At 48.4% G+C, this 21240-nt stretch overlaps 1 protein-coding gene across 1 annotated transcript in view; it reads right to left on the reverse strand.

Annotated features, from left to right (window-relative positions):
* Positions 1 to 17904: 17904 nt before the first annotated feature.
* Positions 17905 to 21240, reverse strand: part of mogat3a (monoacylglycerol O-acyltransferase 3a) — an 88369-nt gene continuing 85033 nt past the window's right edge. Inside the window, exon 9 of the mRNA XM_056300423.1 lies at positions 17905 to 18160. Coding sequence (XP_056156398.1) covers positions 18006 to 18160 — 155 coding nt within the window. The 3' untranslated portion in view covers positions 17905 to 18005. The remainder of the gene's footprint in view (positions 18161 to 21240) is intronic.

Here is a 21240-nt window from a genome sequence, read left to right on the forward strand (position 1 = left end):
TAGATACACGATGCCGACGTCATAATCAGTATCCCCATCCCCGCCAATCAAATAACATTTGAATCCAAACACCCAGCCCCCACCCAGTGTGTGTGTTCGTGTGTGTGTGTGTGTGTGTGTGTGTGTGAGTGTGTGTGCGTAATTTACACTGTATTGGCACTTTCCCTCTGACACTTCAATGCCTTTTGCACAATGGATGTGTATCTGAATACATATGGTATACACATATGAATATATATGGTATACACATGTGGTATACACATATGGTATACACATATGAATACATATGGTATACACACATGAATGCATATGGTATACACATATGGTATACATATGGTATACACATATGAATGCATATGGTATACACATATGAATATATATGGTATACACATGTGGTATACACATATGGTATACACATATGAATACATATGGTATACACACATGAATGCATATGGTATACACATATGGTATACATATGGTATACACATATGAATATATATGGTATACACATGTGGTATACACATATGAATACATATGGTATACACACATGAATGCATATGGTATACACATATGGTATACATATGGTATACACATATGAATGCATATGGTATACACATATGAATATATATGGTATACACATGTGGTATACACATATGGTATACACATATGAATACATATGGTATACACACATGAATGCATATGGTATACACATATGGTATACATATGGTATACACATATGAATATATATGTATACACATGTGGTATACACATATGAATACATATGGTATACACACATGAATGCATATGGTATACACATATGGTATACATATGGTATACACATATGAATGCATATGGTATACACATATGAATATATATGGTATACACATGTGGTATACACATATGGTATACACATATGAATACATATGGTATACACATATGGTATACACATATGAATGCATATGGTATACACATATGAATGCATACGGTATACACATATGGTATACACATATGAATACATATGGTATACACATATGAATGCATATGGTATACACATATGAATGTATATGGTATACACATATGAATATATATGCTATACACATATGGTATACACATATGAATACATATGGTATACATATGGTATACACATATGGTATACGCATATGAATATATATGGTATACACATGTGGTATACACATATGGTATACACATATGAATAAATATGGTATACACATATGAATGCATATGGTATACACATATGGTATACACATATGAATACATATGGTATACACATATGGTATACACATATGAATACATATGGTATACACATGAATGCATATGGTATACACATATGGTATACACATGAATACATATGGTATACACATATGAATACATATGGTATACACATGAATGCATATGGTATACACATATGAATATATATGCTATACACATATGGTATACACATATGAATATATATGGTATACACATGTGGTATACACATATGGTATACACATATGAATACATATGGTATACACACATGAATGCATATGGTATACACATATGGTATACATATGGTATACACATATGAATATATATGGTATACACATGTGGTATACACATATGAATACATATGGTATACACACATGAATGCATATGTATACACATATGGTATACATATGGTATACACATATGAATGCATATGGTATACACATATGAATCTATATGGTATACACATGTGGTATACACATATGGTATACACATATGAATACATATGGTATACACACATGAATGCATATGGTATACACATATGGTATACATATGGTATACACATATGAATATATATGTATACACATGTGGTATACACATATGAATACATATGGTATACACACATGAATGCATATGGTATACACATATGGTATACATATGGTATACACATATGAATGCATATGGTATACACATATGAATATATATGGTATACACATGTGGTATACACATATGGTATACACATATGAATACATATGGTATACACATATGGTATACACATATGAATGCATATGGTATACACATATGAATGCATATGGTATACACATATGAATGTATATGGTATACACATGAATATATATGCTATACACATATGGTATACACATATGAATACATATGGTATACATATGGTATACACATATGGTATACGCATATGAATATATATGGTATACACATGTGGTATACACATATGGTATACACATATGAATAAATATGGTATACACATATGAATGCATATGGTATACACATATGGTATACACATATGAATACATATGGTATACACATATGGTATACACATATGAATACATATGGTATACACATGAATGCATATGGTATACACATATGGTATACACATGAATACATATGGTATACACATATGAATACATATGGTATACACATGAATGCATATGGTATACACATATGAATATATATGCTATACACATATGGTATACACATATGAATACATATGGTATATACATATGGTATACACATATGGTATACGCATATGAATATATATGGTATACACATGTGGTATACACATATGGTATACACATATGAATAAATATGGTATACACATATGAATGCATATGGTATACACATATGGTATACACATATGAATACATATGGTATACACATATGGTATACACATATGAATACATATGGTATACACATGAATGCATATGGTATACACATATGGTATACACATGAATACATATGGTATACACATAGAAATGGTATATAAATATATATTGTAGTGCTCGCCGCTATAAAAAAAACAGCCTTCAAAACATACAACTAAGCGTTGCTTTATTCTTGCTGTTGTCTGCACAGCCATGCTGTCCACACTGCCACTAAACGACTCACAGGTCGTCTCTCTCTCTCTCCATAGACCCGACCCACTAACTACCCTTGACCCGGCAACAGTGTATCACCCCCCCCCCCGGAACTGCAAAACATCTCCCCCAACCATATACAATGAACACTTATACCCCCCTGGTGAACCTGAACACACCATGCTACTGCCCCCCCCTTATTAAAGTCCTCGACCCCGAGGACAAAGTCTCTAAACCTCACAGGAGTTCTTCACTGCCTCCTCAGTTACCCCGTAGGCACTGTCCCATGGGTCCGTCCTTCCCTTGATCTGGTTGGGGTTGCCCCACCCCCCCCAAGGAGGTAAGCTGGGCACTGAGGCAGCAGATTGGGTTCCACTTTTTGCGACATCAGGGCTGGCTGCTACAATCCCTCCTTCCCCAGATGTCACGGCAGGCAACATGGGTGTTCCCCGCTCCCCTCCGTTGGTGTGAGGTGTTGCAGAGCCCCTGTATGGCTTCAGCCGGTCACAGTATAGCGCCACTTTGCGGCAATTGTACCCCATAGACAACCTCTCCTAGCCACTCCAAGACCAGCAAGGCCCGACCCAGTTGCTGTCTAGTTTAGGGCAATGGCCTTTCTTCTGGGTTGGGGTGTAGATCCAAACTAGCTCCCCGGCTGCAAAGTGTTGCCCTCTGGCACGGAGGTGATAATTCCTTCTCTGCCGCACCCCTGCACTCTGCAATTGCCTCCAGGTGTATGCATGTGCGGTGTCCAAACAGTCCTGAAGCTGCCTGACATACCTCGGATGTGCAGGGGCAGATGGTACATCTGGGGCCTGTCCAAAGGCCAGCGCCCCAGGGGTCCTCATTTCCCTGCCCAACATGAGGAAGGCTGGTTTGCATGAAGTGGAGTCCTTGACCGCAGTGCAGCACACCATGAGGACCAGGGGTAAGTGCATATCCCAGTGGAGCTGATGGGTGGATGTTAAGATAGATAACTTCAGTTAGGGTGCAGTTAAACCGCTTCACTAACCCATCACTCTGGCAGTGGAGTGGTGTTGTGCGAGTCAGCGATTCCCAGCTGCTCACAGATGGTGGACAAAACCCTGGATTCAAAATTTCTCCCTTGGTCACTATGGATGGACCCCGGGACCCCCATTCCTTTCAACAGGGCATTAACGACGGTCTCGGCCTCCTGGTCCGGCAGTGCATAGGCCTCTGGCCATTTAGTGAAATAGTCCACAGCAGTGAGTATGAAGTGGTTCCACCGTGCTGTGCGCGGGAATGGCCCAACAATGTCACTCACCCACTGCATGGGCTCTCCCATCCCCTGCTGTAGCTCAGCCCTCGACTGGCCCTGTGGCCCTTTGCAAGCTGTGCAGAGGTCGCAGAGCCTGCAAAAGCCCTCAATGTCCCTCCTCAGACATCCCCAGTAGAATGCTTGACACAGCCGGTGGAGAGTCTCTGTCACCCCTAAGTGACCCAAGCCTGCAGAGCCATGCATGGGTTTAAGAACCACCTCCTGCATCCCTCTGGGCACCACCACTTGCCACCTCTTCTCTCTGGTTGCTGGTTCCAGCCAGGCTCGCGGCTGCAGAGTTTTGAACTTGGCCCACAGCCCTTTTGCCCATGGGGAAAAAGCTGCCACCGCTTCCCATGGTGGTCGCTGCTGCACACCCATCCACAACATCACAGGCTGCAAGTCCTGGTCCTGTCTCTGCTCTGTGGACCTGTCTGTAACATCCACTACCTGCGGCTCTCTACTCGCCAGTATGCTCTTCTCTGCCCTGCCTTTATGCACCCAGGACCAGCTCATGTTCCCTGGCTTCTCTGCCGTTACAATTCCGGAAGCCCACCGAGCTGCATGACCAACGAGACAGTGCGTCTGCATTACCATGCCGTTCTCCTGTACGGTGGGTTATGGTGAACTCGTAGCACTGCAAGTCCTCCAACCAACGAGCCAACTGCACCTCTGGCTCCTTGAATGTCATCAGCCGCTGCAAAGAGGCATGATCAGTGTGTATGGTGAAAGACCGGCCAAACAGGTAATACTTAAAGTACCGGATGGCAAAGACTACTGCCAGCAGCTCCCTGCAAGTGACACAATAGCACCATTCAGCTTTGCTCAGTGTTTGCTGTAATGGGCCACAATTTTTTCTCCATCTGGCCACACTGCCCCGACCCCCCCACCCCCACTCGCATCCGTGCCCAGGACAAATGGGGGTCAGGGGGTGCCAGAATTGGTGCGCTTGTCAAGGCCTGTTGCAGTGTGCGAAAAGCCTTTTTGTAGTCCTCTGACCATAAGAATTGCTGGTCCTTCTGTAGTAACTAGTACAAGGGGGCTGCAATGCACAAACACTCCGCACAAACTTCCTGTAGTAGGAGGCCAACCCTAAAGGACTTTTAAACCCCCTCTGTTCTGTAGGGGTGGGCCACTCACATATGACACACCTTCTCCCCTGCGGTGCCAATCCCCTCGCTGCCAATGCAGTGCCCCAGGAAGTCAGCTCCCTGCTCAGTAGCCTGCACTTGTCGGGGTGTAGCTTCAGCCCCACCCCCCTGATCCTCTCCAGCACTTTGCGCAGCGCTGCTACAGCTAAATCAAATGATCTGCCATGAGCCAGGACGTTACCCAAAAAAACAAAAACAAAAACAGGCATTCAGTGTGTGGAACCCCAGCTAACACCCTCTCCATTAAGGCTGGGCTGTACTGGGCATCCGCATATGGCCCGCGTACTCACTTCCCCCCACACAGCATCTGTGGGGTCCTGCTGTCAGGTCTCCCATGCGCTGCAGGTCCTCATATTCACAACATGACCCCCGCCAAAACCCAACGTGCCCTTCCCCAGGTCCAACTGACAGCCGTAATCCCTCAAAAAGCCCAGGCCCAGAATGCACGTGTCCTGCACCTCTGCTAGCCAAACCAGATGTCCAATGCTCCTCCCCCAACCGTCAACATCAGCTGTCCCTCCCCTTCATTGGCGCTAGCTCACCGGTTACTGTATGGAGCTAAACAACGATGTCCTCCAGCCACGTACCCATGGGCACCACCTCCTGCTGTCACACCGAGGCAGAAAATGGAAAACCCAAATGCACGACTCAGAGACTGACTGGGCTAGAACAAGGTTTTCAGAAGACAAATGAACTTACAGACCGCAGGAACAGACACTACAGACAGCAGAGGCGGCTCGGAACGGAACACGGCGCATCCGGCGACCAAGAGTCAGTACGTGTGTCTGTGTGTGTCTCCCGACAAGGAGGTCGAGCAACCAGGGGTAATATATGCGCAGGGAGCCAATCAGGGTGCACAGGACAGGGCAGGAACAGAAGAGCCAATCGGAGAAAGGGCAACAGGTGAGTGAAGCAGGGGCAATCAGGAGCAACCAGGGGCAATCAGGAGCAACCAGGGGCAATCAGGGTCACTCAGGAAAATTGGTGCGCAGGTGAACCGAAACACCAATCAGGGGACGGGGAATAGGCGAGCCCCGATGACCCAGATTACGCAACCATGACACCGGCCAGACGACCATGACTGTGGACCCCGTGCGTGCCCACTAAGGCGGTTGTAACCCCCGGTTACCAGACCCTGTGAATGTAAAATAGAGGATTAACGTGAGAAATATTACTGCAAGTAAGCAGCAATGACATAGAGTGACTGCTTCACTGTAAAAGGAAGAAAACAATAGGCTAACGAAGAGAAAGTGAATGTTGTGTTATGGGGAAAATGACAATATAACCCGGGCTCACTAATGGGGACACTATTAACAGAAACGATGGGTGACAAAATCATTTAAAACTTTGGGAAGGTGACTCTGGTTGGAGGACTTGACTGAAAATATTTCATAGTGAACTTTACTGAGGTTACCCACGTGTGTCTAGGAGTTCAGCCCGCCCTCGACGTACTGATGAGGACATGTTGAGACACGTGACATCCTTTTCCGACCTGGACAGCCATGACAGCCGTCTCGTGGTGAGTTCCCTTAGCTGGCCAGCGTGTCCCCCCGCCTGCCGCCCAATGGCTGCTGGGTTGGGCTCCAGCATGCCGCGACCCTGAGAGCAGGACAAGCGGGATGGATGATGGCGGGATGGATGGATGGACATTTACTGTAAAGGAAAATATCAAGAAAAGAAAGCACAAGCCTGTTTCCTGCCATAAGCAGTCATCAGCTGTCAATAAAGCTAATTAACAGCTGATGATCGCTTAAGGCAGGAAACAGGCTTGTGCTGTCTCATAAAGAATTTACTTGACTCCCTGACTTATAGTATATATGTGCAAAAGTATTGGGACACACCTCTCCATCATTGAATCCGGCTGTTTCCTTGCCACGGGAGTGTAAGTCCAGCAGCAAGCCATGCAGTCTGCAGGTACACACACGCGTGAAAGAAAGAATGGCTGGTTCCGAAGAGCTCAGGGCACTCAAGCGTGGTGCTGTCGTAGGACGCCACCTCTGCAGTAAGTCAGCTGGTGCAAGTTCTTCCCTGCTGGACGTTCCACGGTTACCCGGAAGTGGTGTTATTGGAAAGCGGAACCGTTTAGGAACAACAGCAACTCAGCCACGAAGTGGCAGACCACGTAAAGTCACGGTTCAAAGATTAAAAAATATATATGTACTAGAAAAACCCCGCTACAATGTAGCGGTTTGGTTATCCACCCGTCTAAATCGCCCTCCTCTGCATCCTGCCAGCTAACCACCTTCCCTCTGCTCCTAAACCCCCCCCACTCCAGCTCCCTCCCCCCAAATGCTCAGAATCATCTGAAATGCCGAGAAACGTGGTTTTTAGCCATTTTTAGAAAATGCACATTTTGCATAATTATTATAATTATTTTAATGTTCTGCTATTTTTCTGGTCCTCTCTGGAACAATACCTACCACCTCCAAAAAGAATTAGGATCATAAGTGCTTTAGTTTTCGGTCCCGCTATCTACACTAACTACCTAACACACACTACACTAACACCACACACACACACATTCCGAAAATATAGGAGTAGATTGATAAGAACTGGTTGCTGCCCGCCCGTGTATCTGGGCTCAGAATCATAGCTAGGCATGAAACACCCTCAGTGCAGATAGGAATGTGGCAAACGTCTGAAATAGAAGTCCTTCCCAACACGACAACTTCCTGTCCCTCCTCCCTGCTGTTATTTGATGCCTGGCTGACATGCGTGGGCGGTGTACGGGACTTTGGTATGGGGGTGCGCAGCGTCCCTTCTGCTGTGACCCCGCGTCACTTCCCGTCATCTTTGCCCGGGCAGGGCAATTCTTCACCAGGTGTCCGGCCTGGCAATAGCCCCAACAGAGGCGCGCATGTGTCTGAGGCCGTGTCTGTTGGTACCCGACTGGAGGCAGGGCCAGCCCCCTGATGGGCAGCACTCTCGCACTCCCCCGCTGCTCTGACCATCGGGGGGTGTCTGCAAACGTGCCGTGCTGTGTCGCTTCCGTCACCATCTCCTTAACGCATACTCCAGCGCTTCACGCATGGAGCGTGGATGAACCAGCTGGGTATGGGCGCACAGGTTATTCGGGGAGAGTGCCCTGATAAATCGGCCAGCTCAGTTTGCACCGTAGATGGTATGCATGTATGACGACGGTGCGTCCGCCCGTCTCATCAAACTCTCAATGTCATTAGCCAGAGTCCGCAGCGGCTCACCCGAACGTCTTACTCGGCCATGCGGCTCAAATCGCAGGAGCGCCGGTCGAGAGCACTGCCCAAAACGCCGCTCCAACGCGCTGGTTAACTTGCTGTAATCAGTCGTCTCGCTAGGATACAGCAACAGCAGACAAGACAGCGCGTCGTCCGTCAAACAAAGAGCAAGTTGGCGTTCTGATCATCCGACAAGGCCCTCGCCCGGGCTAACAGCTCAAATTGGGCAGGAAAGCTTCCCAGTCCCGTTTACCGGTGTTTTTATGCCTACCAGTTTATGCAGCCCCAGGGCGCCGCTATCTTTGTTTACCTGTGCCCGAAAATGTGATGGCCTTTCCCACGGGCAGTGTGGCATGAGGTGCGGAATATCAGCCAATATCTGAGCGCCCAGCAGCAGATAAGCAAGGCTCTCCCATGCCAATATCTGAGCCCCCAGAAGCAGCTAAGCAAAGCTCTCCCATGCCAACATCTGAGCCCCCAGCAGCAGCTAAGCAAGGCTCTCCTATGCTAACATCTGAGCCCCCAGCAGCAGCTAAGCAAGGCTCTCCCATGCCAACATCTGAGCGCCCAGCAGCAGATAAGCAAGGCTCTCCCATGCCAACATCTGAGCCCCCAGCAGCAGATAAGCAAGGCTCTCCCATGCCAACATCTGAGCCCCCAGCAGCAGCTAAGCAAGGCTCTCCCATGCCAACATCTGAGCCCCCAGAAGCAGCTAAGCAAGGCTCTCCCATGCCAACATCTGAGCGACCAGCAGCAGATAAGCAAGGCTCTCCCATGCCAACATCTGAGCCCCCAGCAGCAGCTAAGCAAGGCTCTCCCATGCAAACATCTGAGCAACCAGCAGCAGCTAAGCAAGGCTCTCCCATGCCAACATCTGAGCCCCCAGCAGCAGCTAAGCAAGGCTCTCCCATGCAAACATCTGAGCGACCAGCAGCAGCTAAGCAAGGCTCTCCCATGCCAACATCTGAGCCCCCAGCAGCAGATAAGCAAGGCTCTCCCATGCCAACATCTGAGCCCCCAGCAGCAGCTAAGCAAGGCTCTCCCATGCCAACATCTGAGCCCCCAGCAGCAGATAAGCAAGGCTCTCCCATGGGAGTAGTCTCTCGTTTCATTTCGGGGCCAACTCTCCTCGGACATGCGTTGCGGCACCATTTCATGCATGCCCTTCGTCCTCCTCTGTCTTTTTCCTCCTTCTTTTTTGTAGATCTGTTACAAGAGTTGGCTTGTAGGTGGCAACACTGTGTTAATCTTACGTATCTGTGATCTACTAGACAGCAGAAGTAGAGTGATTGCACCAAGGTGCAAGGCAGTTCTGCGCTATTTCCCAGAGTTATAAGTAAAGCTTCATAAACCCACGTATCTGCATGAGCATTTGAACACGGTGTCAGAACTGGACTCAACGGCAACCAACAGAAGAAGAAAATAATACCTTTTGAGGATGGAAAACTCCCACATTGAGACAGCTAGCAGGTTAACGTTGCTGCGGAGAAGGACCACGCTAGCTACAATGGCAGAAGCAATAGTTATACAATGTAATAAATGTGTCACGTATCTGGAAAAACCCAAAAGCAGACGGGACAACCAGGTAAGGGAAGGAATCAAGGCTTTATTGAAGTGGCCGATCCCAGGGGTAGAGCAGGAGTTGGCTCAGTGGCAGGTAGACCGGCAGGCTGAAGTCCTTTAGGCAACAAACCATGAATGGCAACGTTCCAGCGAAGACTGGTCCACAGTGGAGGCTTCTTAAGGGTGAAGGCGATTGCTTGATGGCCAGCAGGTGTGCCGGGGAGAAGGAGGGGTGAGCAGGTGTCAAGGGCGAGGGGCTGTGACAGTACCCCCCCTCCGAGGGGCGCCACCGAGCGACCCACCAGGCCCGTCAGGGTGCTTCCTGTGGAAGTCCCGGACGAGGTTCACGTCCAGGCCATATCCCTCCCAGTCATATTCCAATTTAAGAGGAAGGTGACATCATATTCCTATGTAAGAGGAAGGTGACATCATATTCCTATGTAAGAGGAAGGTGACATCATATACCTATTTAAGAGGAAGGTGACATCATATTCCTATGTAAGAGGAACGTGACATCATATTCATGTTAAGAGGAAGGTGGCACCATATTCCTATGTAAGTTGAAGGTGACATCATATTCCTATTTAAGAGGGAGGTGAAATCATATACCTATTTAAGAGGAAGGTGGCACCATATTCCTATGTAAGTTGAAGGTGACATCATATTCCTATTTAAGAGGGAGGTGACATCATATTCCTATGTAAGTTGAAGGTGACATCATGTTCATATTAAGGGGAAGGTGACATCATATTCATATTAAGGAGAAGGTGAAATCATATACCTATTTAAGAGAAAGGTGGCATCATATTCCTAAGTAAGAGGAAGGTTGTTAAGGTTTGTAGAACGAACCCAATAGCGACAACACAAGACAAAGTAAAGCACCAACCTGGCAGGACTCGTAGAGGAGAGCCGGCCGGGCCTGGACAGAAGGGGGAGGCGCTTCAGGCGGAACTTGAGAATAGCTTCTTAAAAATGGGAAAACGTAAACTGCCCCCTTAATCCGAAAAGGAAAAAAAGTAAACTGCTCCTTTAAAGTCCGAAAGGGAAAAAACGTAAACTGCTCCTTTAAAGTCCGAAAGGGAAAAAACACAAACTGCTCCTTTAAAGTCCGAAAGGGGAAAAAACACAAACTGCTCCTTTAAGGTAGAAGTCCAACCGAGTCATAAGATCCACAGTGAGAGAGGAGAAATTAGAATATCAAAAACTTGATCTCAACTAGAAAATCACGATGGGAAAATCCAATGGGGAAAACACAAAGAGAGTTCTTCTCCGAACAAGCTCTCAAGGAGAACTGACACAAGGGAATAATCAAACAAGCAAAAACACGGAGAATACTACAATCTGTACTCCACCGGGAGACACAGAAATGTCACAAAACTCGAGACGAAGAATTTACTCACGGGACTGTTCAGGACGAACTCGCGACGAGTTCTGGAAAGCAAACAAACTTATACTAGAGTGGTTAACGAGTAGGTAGGCTGCAGGTGTTTCAGACGCGCCCTTCCCCCGCTCTCATTGCTGGTTGCCAGGTTGGTCAACAGACCGAGCCCTAACAGTCCCCCCCCCCCCTCTACGGGAGCCACCAGGCGACCTGCCAGGCTTGTCAGGGTGACGGCGATAGAAATCAGCGAGCAGACCAGGGTCCATGATGAGCTGGCGGGATACCCAGCTTCGTTCCTCCACCCCATAGCCCTCCCAGTCAACCAAATACTGGAACCCCCGTCCCCTGCGTCGGACGTCCATCAGCCGACGGACCTTCCACTGTGGATGCCCATCCACAATCTCAGGGGGAGGCGGAGCTGGGGCCGGAGGCATAAGGGGGCTCTCGGAGACAGGCTTTACTCGGGACACATGAAAAACCGGATGGATCTTCATGGAGGCCGGGAGCTTAAGACACACAACTGCAGGACTGGGTACTTCCTGGATCTCGAAGGGTCCAACGAACCGGGGATTCAGCTTCTTGGCAGAGGACTGAAGGGGGAGATCCTTGGTGGACAGCCAGACTCTCTGTCCGGGTTGGTAAGCTGGTGCTGTGGATCGGCGACGGTTAGCTCCTCGTCTGGCACGTTCCGTAGCACGGAGCAGCGCAGCCCTGGTGATCTCCCAGACACGACGACAGCGGTCCAGATGAGTCTGCACGGAGGGAACCTCCACTTCGGACTCCTGTGCAGAGAAGACGGGCGGCTGGTAACCCAGGGATGCCTCAAAGGGCGAGAGGCCGGTGGCGGAGCTGACCAGGGAGTTGACCGCATACTCGACCCAGGGGAGAAACTGACTCCAGGAGGTTGGCTTCTTGGCAGCGACGCAACGGAGAGCAGATTCCACACTCTGGTTCATCCTCTCAGTCTGTCCGTTAGTCTGCGGATGATATCCCGACGAAAGGCTGACCGAGGCGCCCAACCCCTTGCAGAAAGCACGCCACACACGGGAAACAAACTGGGGCCCTCTGTCTGACACAATGTCCTTGGGAAGTCCATGCAAACGGAAGACGTGGCTCATCAGGAGGTCAGCGGTTTCTGAAGCAGAAGGAAGCTTAGGCAAAGCCACCAGGTGAACACCCTTGCTGAAGCGATCCGCCACCGTCAGGATCACTGTGTTGCCCTGAGACGGAGGAAGTCCAGAGACAAAATCCAACGCCACATGGGACCAGGGCCGACTGGGAATAGGAAGGGGCTGCAGCAGACCAGCCGGTGCCTGGTGAGAGGCCTTGCTGCGGGCACAGATGGTGCAGGCCATGACGAACTCCTTGACGCCCCTCCTCATAGTGGGCCACCAGAACCGTCGAGCTATGAAAGTGAAAGTGCGGTGGACTCCAGGGTGGCAAGCGAGCTGACTGGTGTGGCCCCATTTGAGGACCCGAGACCTCACTGAGTCCGGAACAAACAGTCGGCGAGGCGGCACGTTGCTCGGGGCTGGACTGGAGCGCAAGGCGCGCTTGACCACCGTTTCAAGGCCCCAGGTCACCACGCCAACGACCTTGGTCTCAGGGAGGACGGGACTTGGTTCCACCGTTACAGGTTCCTTAAGGTGTTGACGAGACAGAGCATCTGCCTTGGTGTTGCGGGAGCCAGGACGATAAGTCAGTGTGAAGTCGAACCGACTGAGGAAGCTGGCCCACCGTGCCTGCCGACCATTGAGACGTTTGGTTGCCCGGATGAACGTCAGGTTCTTATGATCAGTCCAGATGGTAAATGGATGCTCTGCCCCCTCCAGCCAATGGCGCCATTCCTCAAGTGCAGCCACTACAGCGAGAAGCTCCCGATTACCAACATCGTAGTTCTCCTCGGCGGGAAGGAACCGGCGGGAGAAGAACGCGCAAGGATGACCTTCTGGTCGGCCTCTGATCGTTGGGAGAGCACAGCCCCCAATCCGGTGTCCGAAGCGTCCACCTCAACTATGAACTGCCTCTTGGGATCGGGATGGAGTAGGACGGGGGCACTGGTGAACCTCTCCTTGAGCGACAGAAATGCAGAGCGAGCAGCTGGGGACCAGACGAACGGCTGAGAGGGGGAGGTTAGACGGGTGAGGGGTTCTGCTACAGAGCTGTAGTTTCGGACGAACCTCCTGTAAAAGTTCGCGAACCCGAGGAAGCTCTGCAGTTCCTTACGTGACTTAGGATCCGGCCATTCCACCACCGCTTTGATCTTGCGAGGATCAGCTCGAGTCTTGCCTCCCTCCACGATAAAACCTAAGTAGTCCACTGACTCAGAATGGAACAGGCATTTCTCAGCCTTGACGAACAGCCGGTTACGAAGGAGGCGTTCGAGAACCTGCCGCACGTGCTGGACATGCTCCTCGAGGGACCTGGAGAAGATGAGGATGTCATCAAGGTAGACGACAATGAATTGGTCGAGCATGTCGCGAAGGATGTCATTCATGAGTGCCTGGAACACCGCCGGGGCGTTGGTGAGGCCGAACGGCATTACCAGGTACTCATAATGACCACGGGGAGTCTTAAAGGCTGTCTTCCACTCGTCCCCTTTCCGGATCCGAACGAGATGGTAGGCGTTCCGGAGATCCAGCTTAGTGAAGACAGTCGCCTGGGTCAGGGGTTCGAGGGTGGAGCTCATCAGAGGCAGGGGGTATTTATTCTTGATGGTGATGTCGTTGAGTTGGCGATAATCAATGCAGGGTCGGAGACCACCATCCTTCTTCTTAACGAAAAAGAAACCAGCTGCCACCTGGGAGGATGAGGGTCGGATGAGCCCTGCCGCCAACGATTCTGAAATGTAATCGTCCATAGCAGCCTTCTCGGGGATGGAAAGGCTGTAAAGACGACTGCTAGGGAGAGAGGCCCCAGGACGGAGGTTGATAGCACAATCATATGGCCGATGCGGAGGGAGAGACTGAGCCCGCGTCTTGCTGAAGACCTCCCCGAGATCATGATACTCGGGAGGAACAGAGGAAAGATCGGGAGGAGGGGCAATCGGAACAGTCTGGACTGCTGGACCAGGTGCGGCCTGAAGACACCGGGCGTGACAGGAGGAGCTCCACTCCAAAATGTTACCAGACGACCAAGCAATGTGTGGCTCATGCTGAGCCAACCAGGGACGCCCCAAGATCACAGGAACTAAGGGAGACTGGATGACGAAGAACTGAAGGCTCTCCACATGGTTTCCAGCAATAGTGAGAGACACGGGACAGGACTGTCGGGTAACACTGGCCAGGCGGCGCTCATCCAGAGCAAAGGCCTCTATTGGCCTCTCCAATTCCTCACATGGAATGTTAGCTTGAGCAGCAAACGTAGAGTCCAAGAAACACCCATCAGCTCCCGAATCGATGAGTGCGCCTACAGTGAGCCGCTGGTCTGCCCAAGCCAGGGTAACGCTCACAAGATGGTTAGCCGGAGCAGGATGGCGGGAACAGGAAAGACGGCTCACTAGGATCTCCCGGGGTCCCAGTGAGCCTAATCTTTTGGCCGCGTAGGACACTCGCTGATCCGGTGTCCCTTAAGACCGCAGTAAAGACAGAGACCTGCCTTGAACCGGGCCTCACGTTCAGCGGGAGTCAGTCGTGTACGCCCAAGCTGCATAGGTTCCTCCTCTGTCACTGTCTGGGGGGAGGAGAGGCTTGCCACAGGGGAAGTGGAGTGCGACGAAGAAGAGCCCCCTTCGGAAGCTCTGGATGGCTGAGAGGTAGAAACGGTTCCCCGTAGACCTCGCTCGCGCCTTCTCTCGCGGAGACGTCCATCGATGCGGATGGCAAGGCTGATAAGGTCGTCGAGAGAGGTAGGATCCTCCCGGGTGGCTAGCTGATCCTTGACGGCATCGCTGAGGCCCCTACGGAAGGTTACCCGAAGTGACTGGTCGTTCCAGCCACTCTCAGCCGCAGCCAGCCTGAACTCGACTGAGTAGTCAGTGACACTGCCACTGCCCTGCTGGATCCTGCTCAATCGGACACCCGGATCCTGACCGTACACTGGATGATGGAATACCTTCCGAAGCTCAGCCACAAAGTCATCGTAGGAAGAGCAGAAACTGGCCCCCATGGACCAGGAAGCAGTGGCCCACTGAGCAGCGCGGCCAGTCAGCAGGTTAGTCACGTAAGCAACTCTTGCAGCATCTGTGGTGAACCCCCTGGAATGGTGGGCGAAGACAAGCTCACACTGCATGATGAACGTGGCACAGGTCTCAAAGTTGCCATCAAAAGGCCTGGGATTGGAGATACTGGGCTCCCGGAAATCCGAAACATAAACGGTAGGATTGTCTAAGGCAACGGCTGCGGGCACTGCTGGAGGAGGGGCGGCCGGAACTGGTGGGACAGCTGGCTGGATGGTGATAGCCGCTGTGAGAGTTTGCAACTGCTTAAGAACCTCCTCTTGTTGGCTCGCGAGCGCCGCTTGCTGGGCCGAAAGAGAATCCACCGAAGCCTGGAGGGGTTGCACCTGAGCCCGGAGGCCCTGCATGGCAACAGCGGCCTCTTGTAGTTGCTGGCCGTGGGAGGCTGTAAGCTGAATCTGCTTATAGAGAGCAGCCTGGACAGGATTGGCGTCTGGGTTGTCTGGGTTCATAGTGAAGGCGAGTTCGTACTGTTAGGGTTTGTAGAACGAACCCAATAGCGACAACACAAGACAAAGTAAAGCACCAACCTGGCAGGACTCGTAGAGGAGAGCCGGCCGGGCCTGGACAGAAGGGGGAGGCGCTTCAGGCGGAACTTGAGAATAGCTTCTTAAAAATGGGAAAACGTAAACTGCCCCCTTAATCCGAAAAGGAAAAAAAGTAAACTGCTCCTTTAAAGTCCGAAAGGGAAAAAACGTAAACTGCTCCTTTAAAGTCCGAAAGGGAAAAAACACAAACTGCTCCTTTAAAGTCCGAAAGGGGAAAAAACACAAACTGCTCCTTTAAGGTAGAAGTCCAACCGAGTCATAAGATCCGCAGTGAGAGAGGAGAAATTAGAATATCAAAAACTTGATCTCAACTAGAAAATCACGATGGGAAAATCCAATGGGGAAAACACAAAGAGAGTTCTTCTCCGAACAAGCTCTCAAGGAGAACTGACACAAGGGAATAATCAAACAAGCAAAAACACGGAGAATACTACAATCTGTACTCCACCGGGAGACACAGAAATGTCACAAAACTCGAGACGAAGAATTTACTCACGGGACTGTTCAGGACGAACTCGCGACGAGTTCTGGAAAGCAAACAAACTTATACTAGAGTGGTTAACGAGTAGGTAGGCTGCAGGTGTTTCAGACGCGCCCTTCCCCCGCTCTCATTGCTGGTTGCCAGGTTGGTCAACAGACCGAGCCCTAACAAAGGTGACATCATATTCATATTAAGGGGAAGGTGACATGATGTTCCTATGTAAGAGGAAGGTGACATAATATTCCTATTTAAGAGGAAGGTGACATGATGTTCCTATGTAAGAGGAAGGTGACATAATATTCCTATTTAAGAGGAAGGTGACATCATATTCCTATTTAAGAGGAAGGTGAAATCATATACCTATTTAAGAGGAAGGTGACATCATATTCCTTTTTAAGAGGAAGGTGACATCATATTCCTATGTAAGAGGAAGGTGACATGATGTTCCTATTTAAGAGGAAGGTGACATGATGTTCCTATTTAAGAGGAAGGTGGCATCATATTCATATTTAAGAGGAAGGTGAAATCATATACACATTTAAGAGGAAGGTGACATCATATTCCTTTTTAAGAGGAAGGTGACATCATATTCTTATTTAAGAGGAAGGTGACATCATATTCCTATGTAAGAGGAAGGTGACATCATATTCCAATTTAAGAGGAAGGTGGCATCATATTCCTATTTAAGAGGAAGGTGACATCATATTCCTATGTAAGAGGAAGGTGACATCATATTCCTATGTAAGAGGAAGGTGACATCATATTCCTATTTAAGAGGAAGGTGACATCACATTCCTATTTAAGAGGAAGGTGGCATCATATTCCTTTTTAAGAGGAAGGTGAAATCATATACACATTTAAGAGGAAGGTGACATCATATTCCTATTTAAGAGGAAGGTGACATCATATTCCAATTTAAGAGGAAGGTGACATCATATTCCTAGTTAAGAGGAAGGTGACATCATATTCCTATGTAAGAGGAAGGTGACATCATATTCCTATTTAAGAGGAAGGTGACATGATGTTCCTATTTAAGAGGAAGGTGACATCATACTCCAATTTAAGAGGAAGGTGACATCATATTCCTTTTTAAGAGGAAGGTGACATCATATTCTTATTGCGAGGAAGTTAACATCATATTCGTAATTAAGAGGAGGGTGACATCATATTCCCATTTCAGGGGTCACAGCCAATACAAGTTTGATTACATCTCCATCCACAAACAGGAACACACTGTAGAGCAGAAAACACACTGAGATGTTATCTTCCTTTTTCTTCTTTATTCGGTATACACACACACACATGCACACACAAATACGTGTATAATATATATTATGTGTGTGTGTGTGTGTGTGTGTGTTTTAGATAAATTGGAGGTGTCTGTCTTTCGGTATCCCGTAATTCTCTTTCTGCTCTTCGAACAGCTCGCTGAGGCTCTGCAGGTAAACTTGATGAAGAGCATCAATATCTTCTTCGTTGGGAGAGGGCGTCTGGACGACTGAGATAGGCCTACCAACTGGAGAGAGTCAAACACAGATGCATGTCATTTCAAATTGGAGGACAGAGAAGCAAAAAGGAGTTTCTGTAACCACCACTAATTTTCATATTTTCCAGAAGAAGTACAATGAAAAACACACCACAAAATTCAATCTCAAGAATCCAGGAAAAATGTGAGAAACATTACAGGACACTCAAGGGTTAACCCGGAACTAGATCAAACTAAAGATCAGTGAGAAACTAGCAAAGCACTAAGCTAACCAGCAACTAGAGTAACATTAGCCTCCGGTTGTCCAACAATTGGAGAAACTGTTGGGAGAAGATCCACAAAACCAGAATAGAAAGACAAAAGAAAACACAAAGACAAGAAAATGGGTTTGAACATATACGTGTGTTACCTCATACACGGTTACTTATCAAGTAACCGTGTATGAGGAAGTAAGCAGTAACATTTCTACAACTGGCAAGTGGGCGGAGCTGCCGCAGCTGCCAAACAAATACACTGATACACTGGACAACAATTTTTTCAAACGTTTTGCTTCCTGGAAAAGAGATTATGATAGACAGCATCACGCTGAACACAGAAATAATCTCACATGTGCTATATCATGTAGGAGTTTGGAGAAATGTTAAGATAACTTGTGTTGAATTGACATGTTTCATCACATAATGATGCTGACACATGGTGTTGGTTCAACTGAGCCTCAAATATTCTGCAGATGATTTCGGTCTGTACTCAGCATCTGGTGCCTCTTGCGTCAGTGTCCAACAACAGTCAGCCAGCATTTATGGATTCCATTTTTCCTCATACCTCTTTTCCATGGTCCAATGTCCTGGTGAAACCTTTCACCATGTCCCTCAGTGACTGCACCAAGACCAGCAGGGAAGAAGTCCAAGTGTGATGCAGAACATGAATTTTCAATAACATGTTGCATGTCATGGTGTCGTGTGCTTTACACATGTTGTCAAGCAGCTCAGTGTAGTTTGGTGCTCTGTAGTTGCCAAGAAAATTCTCAAAAACATCCTGAAATGCCTTCCACGCTATTTTCTCTGGCCCACTAGCAGATCTTCTACCGCCCTGTCATTGATGACCGTCCATATAGTAATATTATGTTAATGCATATCAATGTAAATAAGTGCCCGTGTGGTATCAACTAAGAAAGCTAAATCCATGAACCATTTGGGATCATCAAGCTCAGGAACATGTAGCCTGCCTTCTTTCATGAATTCTTTGATCGCTTCCCTCAGTTCACAAAACCTTTTCAGGCCACTGTCCCTGCTCAACCAGTGCACTTCAGTGAAATACAACACATCTCCATATGTTGCATCTATTTCCTCCAGAAACACACAAAGCTGACAGTGTTGTAAACCTCGAGCTGATGTTATTAATTTATTTCACCATAACAGTCATCTACTACTACTACTACTACGACTATGACCACTACTACTGTTACTATTACTACTTTCAGCTGCTCCCGTTAGGGGGCGCCACAGCAGATCATCCGTTTCCATGTCTTCCTGTCTTCTGTATCTTCTTCTGTCACACCAGCCACCTGCATGTCCTCCCTCACTACATCCATAAACCTCCTCTTTGGCCTTCCTCTTCTCCTCTTCCCTGGCAGCTCCATATTCAGCATCCTTCCCCCAATATATCCCAATATATCGCTCCTCCACATATGTCCATGTTTCACTGTTGTTGCTTTTGTGGCTGTGTACTTGCCCCCGAGCACTAATGCCTCAGAGGCACTGCGCAAACTACACAATGGCATCAGCAATGAACAAACCGCGTACCCCGATGGATTTGAGAGATATTTTATTGCTCACCATGGGGAAATTCTTTTGTGTGTGACATTCTTGTGTAAGAAGTAGGGTTGTTGTGTAGCGTCTATTATGGTCAACCATGTCGAAGGCAGCAGTCAGGTCCAAAAGCACCAGAACAGCGGAGTTCCCAGAGTCCACAGTTAAAAGAAGATCATTAAAAACTCTTAAGCAAGCCCTATGTAGCGCCTCCTCTTGGCGAGACATGGTAATGGTACACCTTGGACCCTGGCTGAACTACAAGGGACTCGGAGGAGGTCTGGCCCCTAGACGTGTGGTACGCAGGCTCACCGGTGTGTGGATATTCCCTGACGCCCAAGAACCACCCACCGCTATGGGTTAAATAGTGCCATCTAGTGGATACCTCGGGAGAGGAATAGGCTACAAGAGTAAAACCCTGGGGTCATGTGTGGCTGCCGCTTCTCCCTCTCGTAGCCCCCCTTCCATCCACCCCGTATGTTTGCCCCCCTTCCCATCCACCCCTGTATGTCTGTGTTATGTTTATCTGTTGTCTTGTTTCACCCCCTTTATTGTAAAGCCACTTTGAGTGTTAGAAAAGTGCTATATAAGTTTGAATTAGTATGTATTATTATTATTATATTCATCTCTGCATTTAACCCATCCTAGCTGTGTAGCTAGGAGCAGTGGGCAGCCACAGTGCAGTGCCCGGGGGCCAACTCCAGTCCGTGTTGCCATGCCTTGCTCAAGGGCACAGACACTAATAGGTATTAAACCCAACATGCATGTCTTTTTCATGGTGGGGGAAACCGGAGCAACCGGAGAAAACCCACCACAGACACGGGGAGAACAGGCAACTCCACACAGAGGACGACATGGGATGACCCTCAAGGTTGGACAACTCCAGGATTTGAACCCAGGACCTTCTTGATGTGATGTGACAGTGCTAACCACTGCGCCACCGTGCCACCGGATTTTTCATTATTACTGGGGATTTCAATCATGCAAACCTAAAGACTGTATTTCCTAAACTTTATCAACATGTACACATTGCCAGCAGGGAAAAAAACAAACTGGGCCTCATTTACACTAATGAGAAGAGTGCATACAGAGCATTCCCCTGCCCCAACCTTGGACACTCAGATCACATCTTTGTTATGCTAATTCCAGCATACAGGTCACTTCTGAAACTTGCCAAATTGGTTCAGTGACAGATCAGGGTCTGGCCAGAGGGGTCTACCTCAGCTCTTCAGGTCTGCTTTGAGAGCACCGACTGGGACATTTTCAAAGCGCAGCCTCCTCTGGTGAGCACATTGATCTGGA

Source organism: Lampris incognitus, chromosome 20, assembly GCF_029633865.1.
Source record: "Lampris incognitus isolate fLamInc1 chromosome 20, fLamInc1.hap2, whole genome shotgun sequence".
Taxonomy (NCBI): Eukaryota; Metazoa; Chordata; class Actinopteri; order Lampriformes; family Lampridae; genus Lampris; species Lampris incognitus.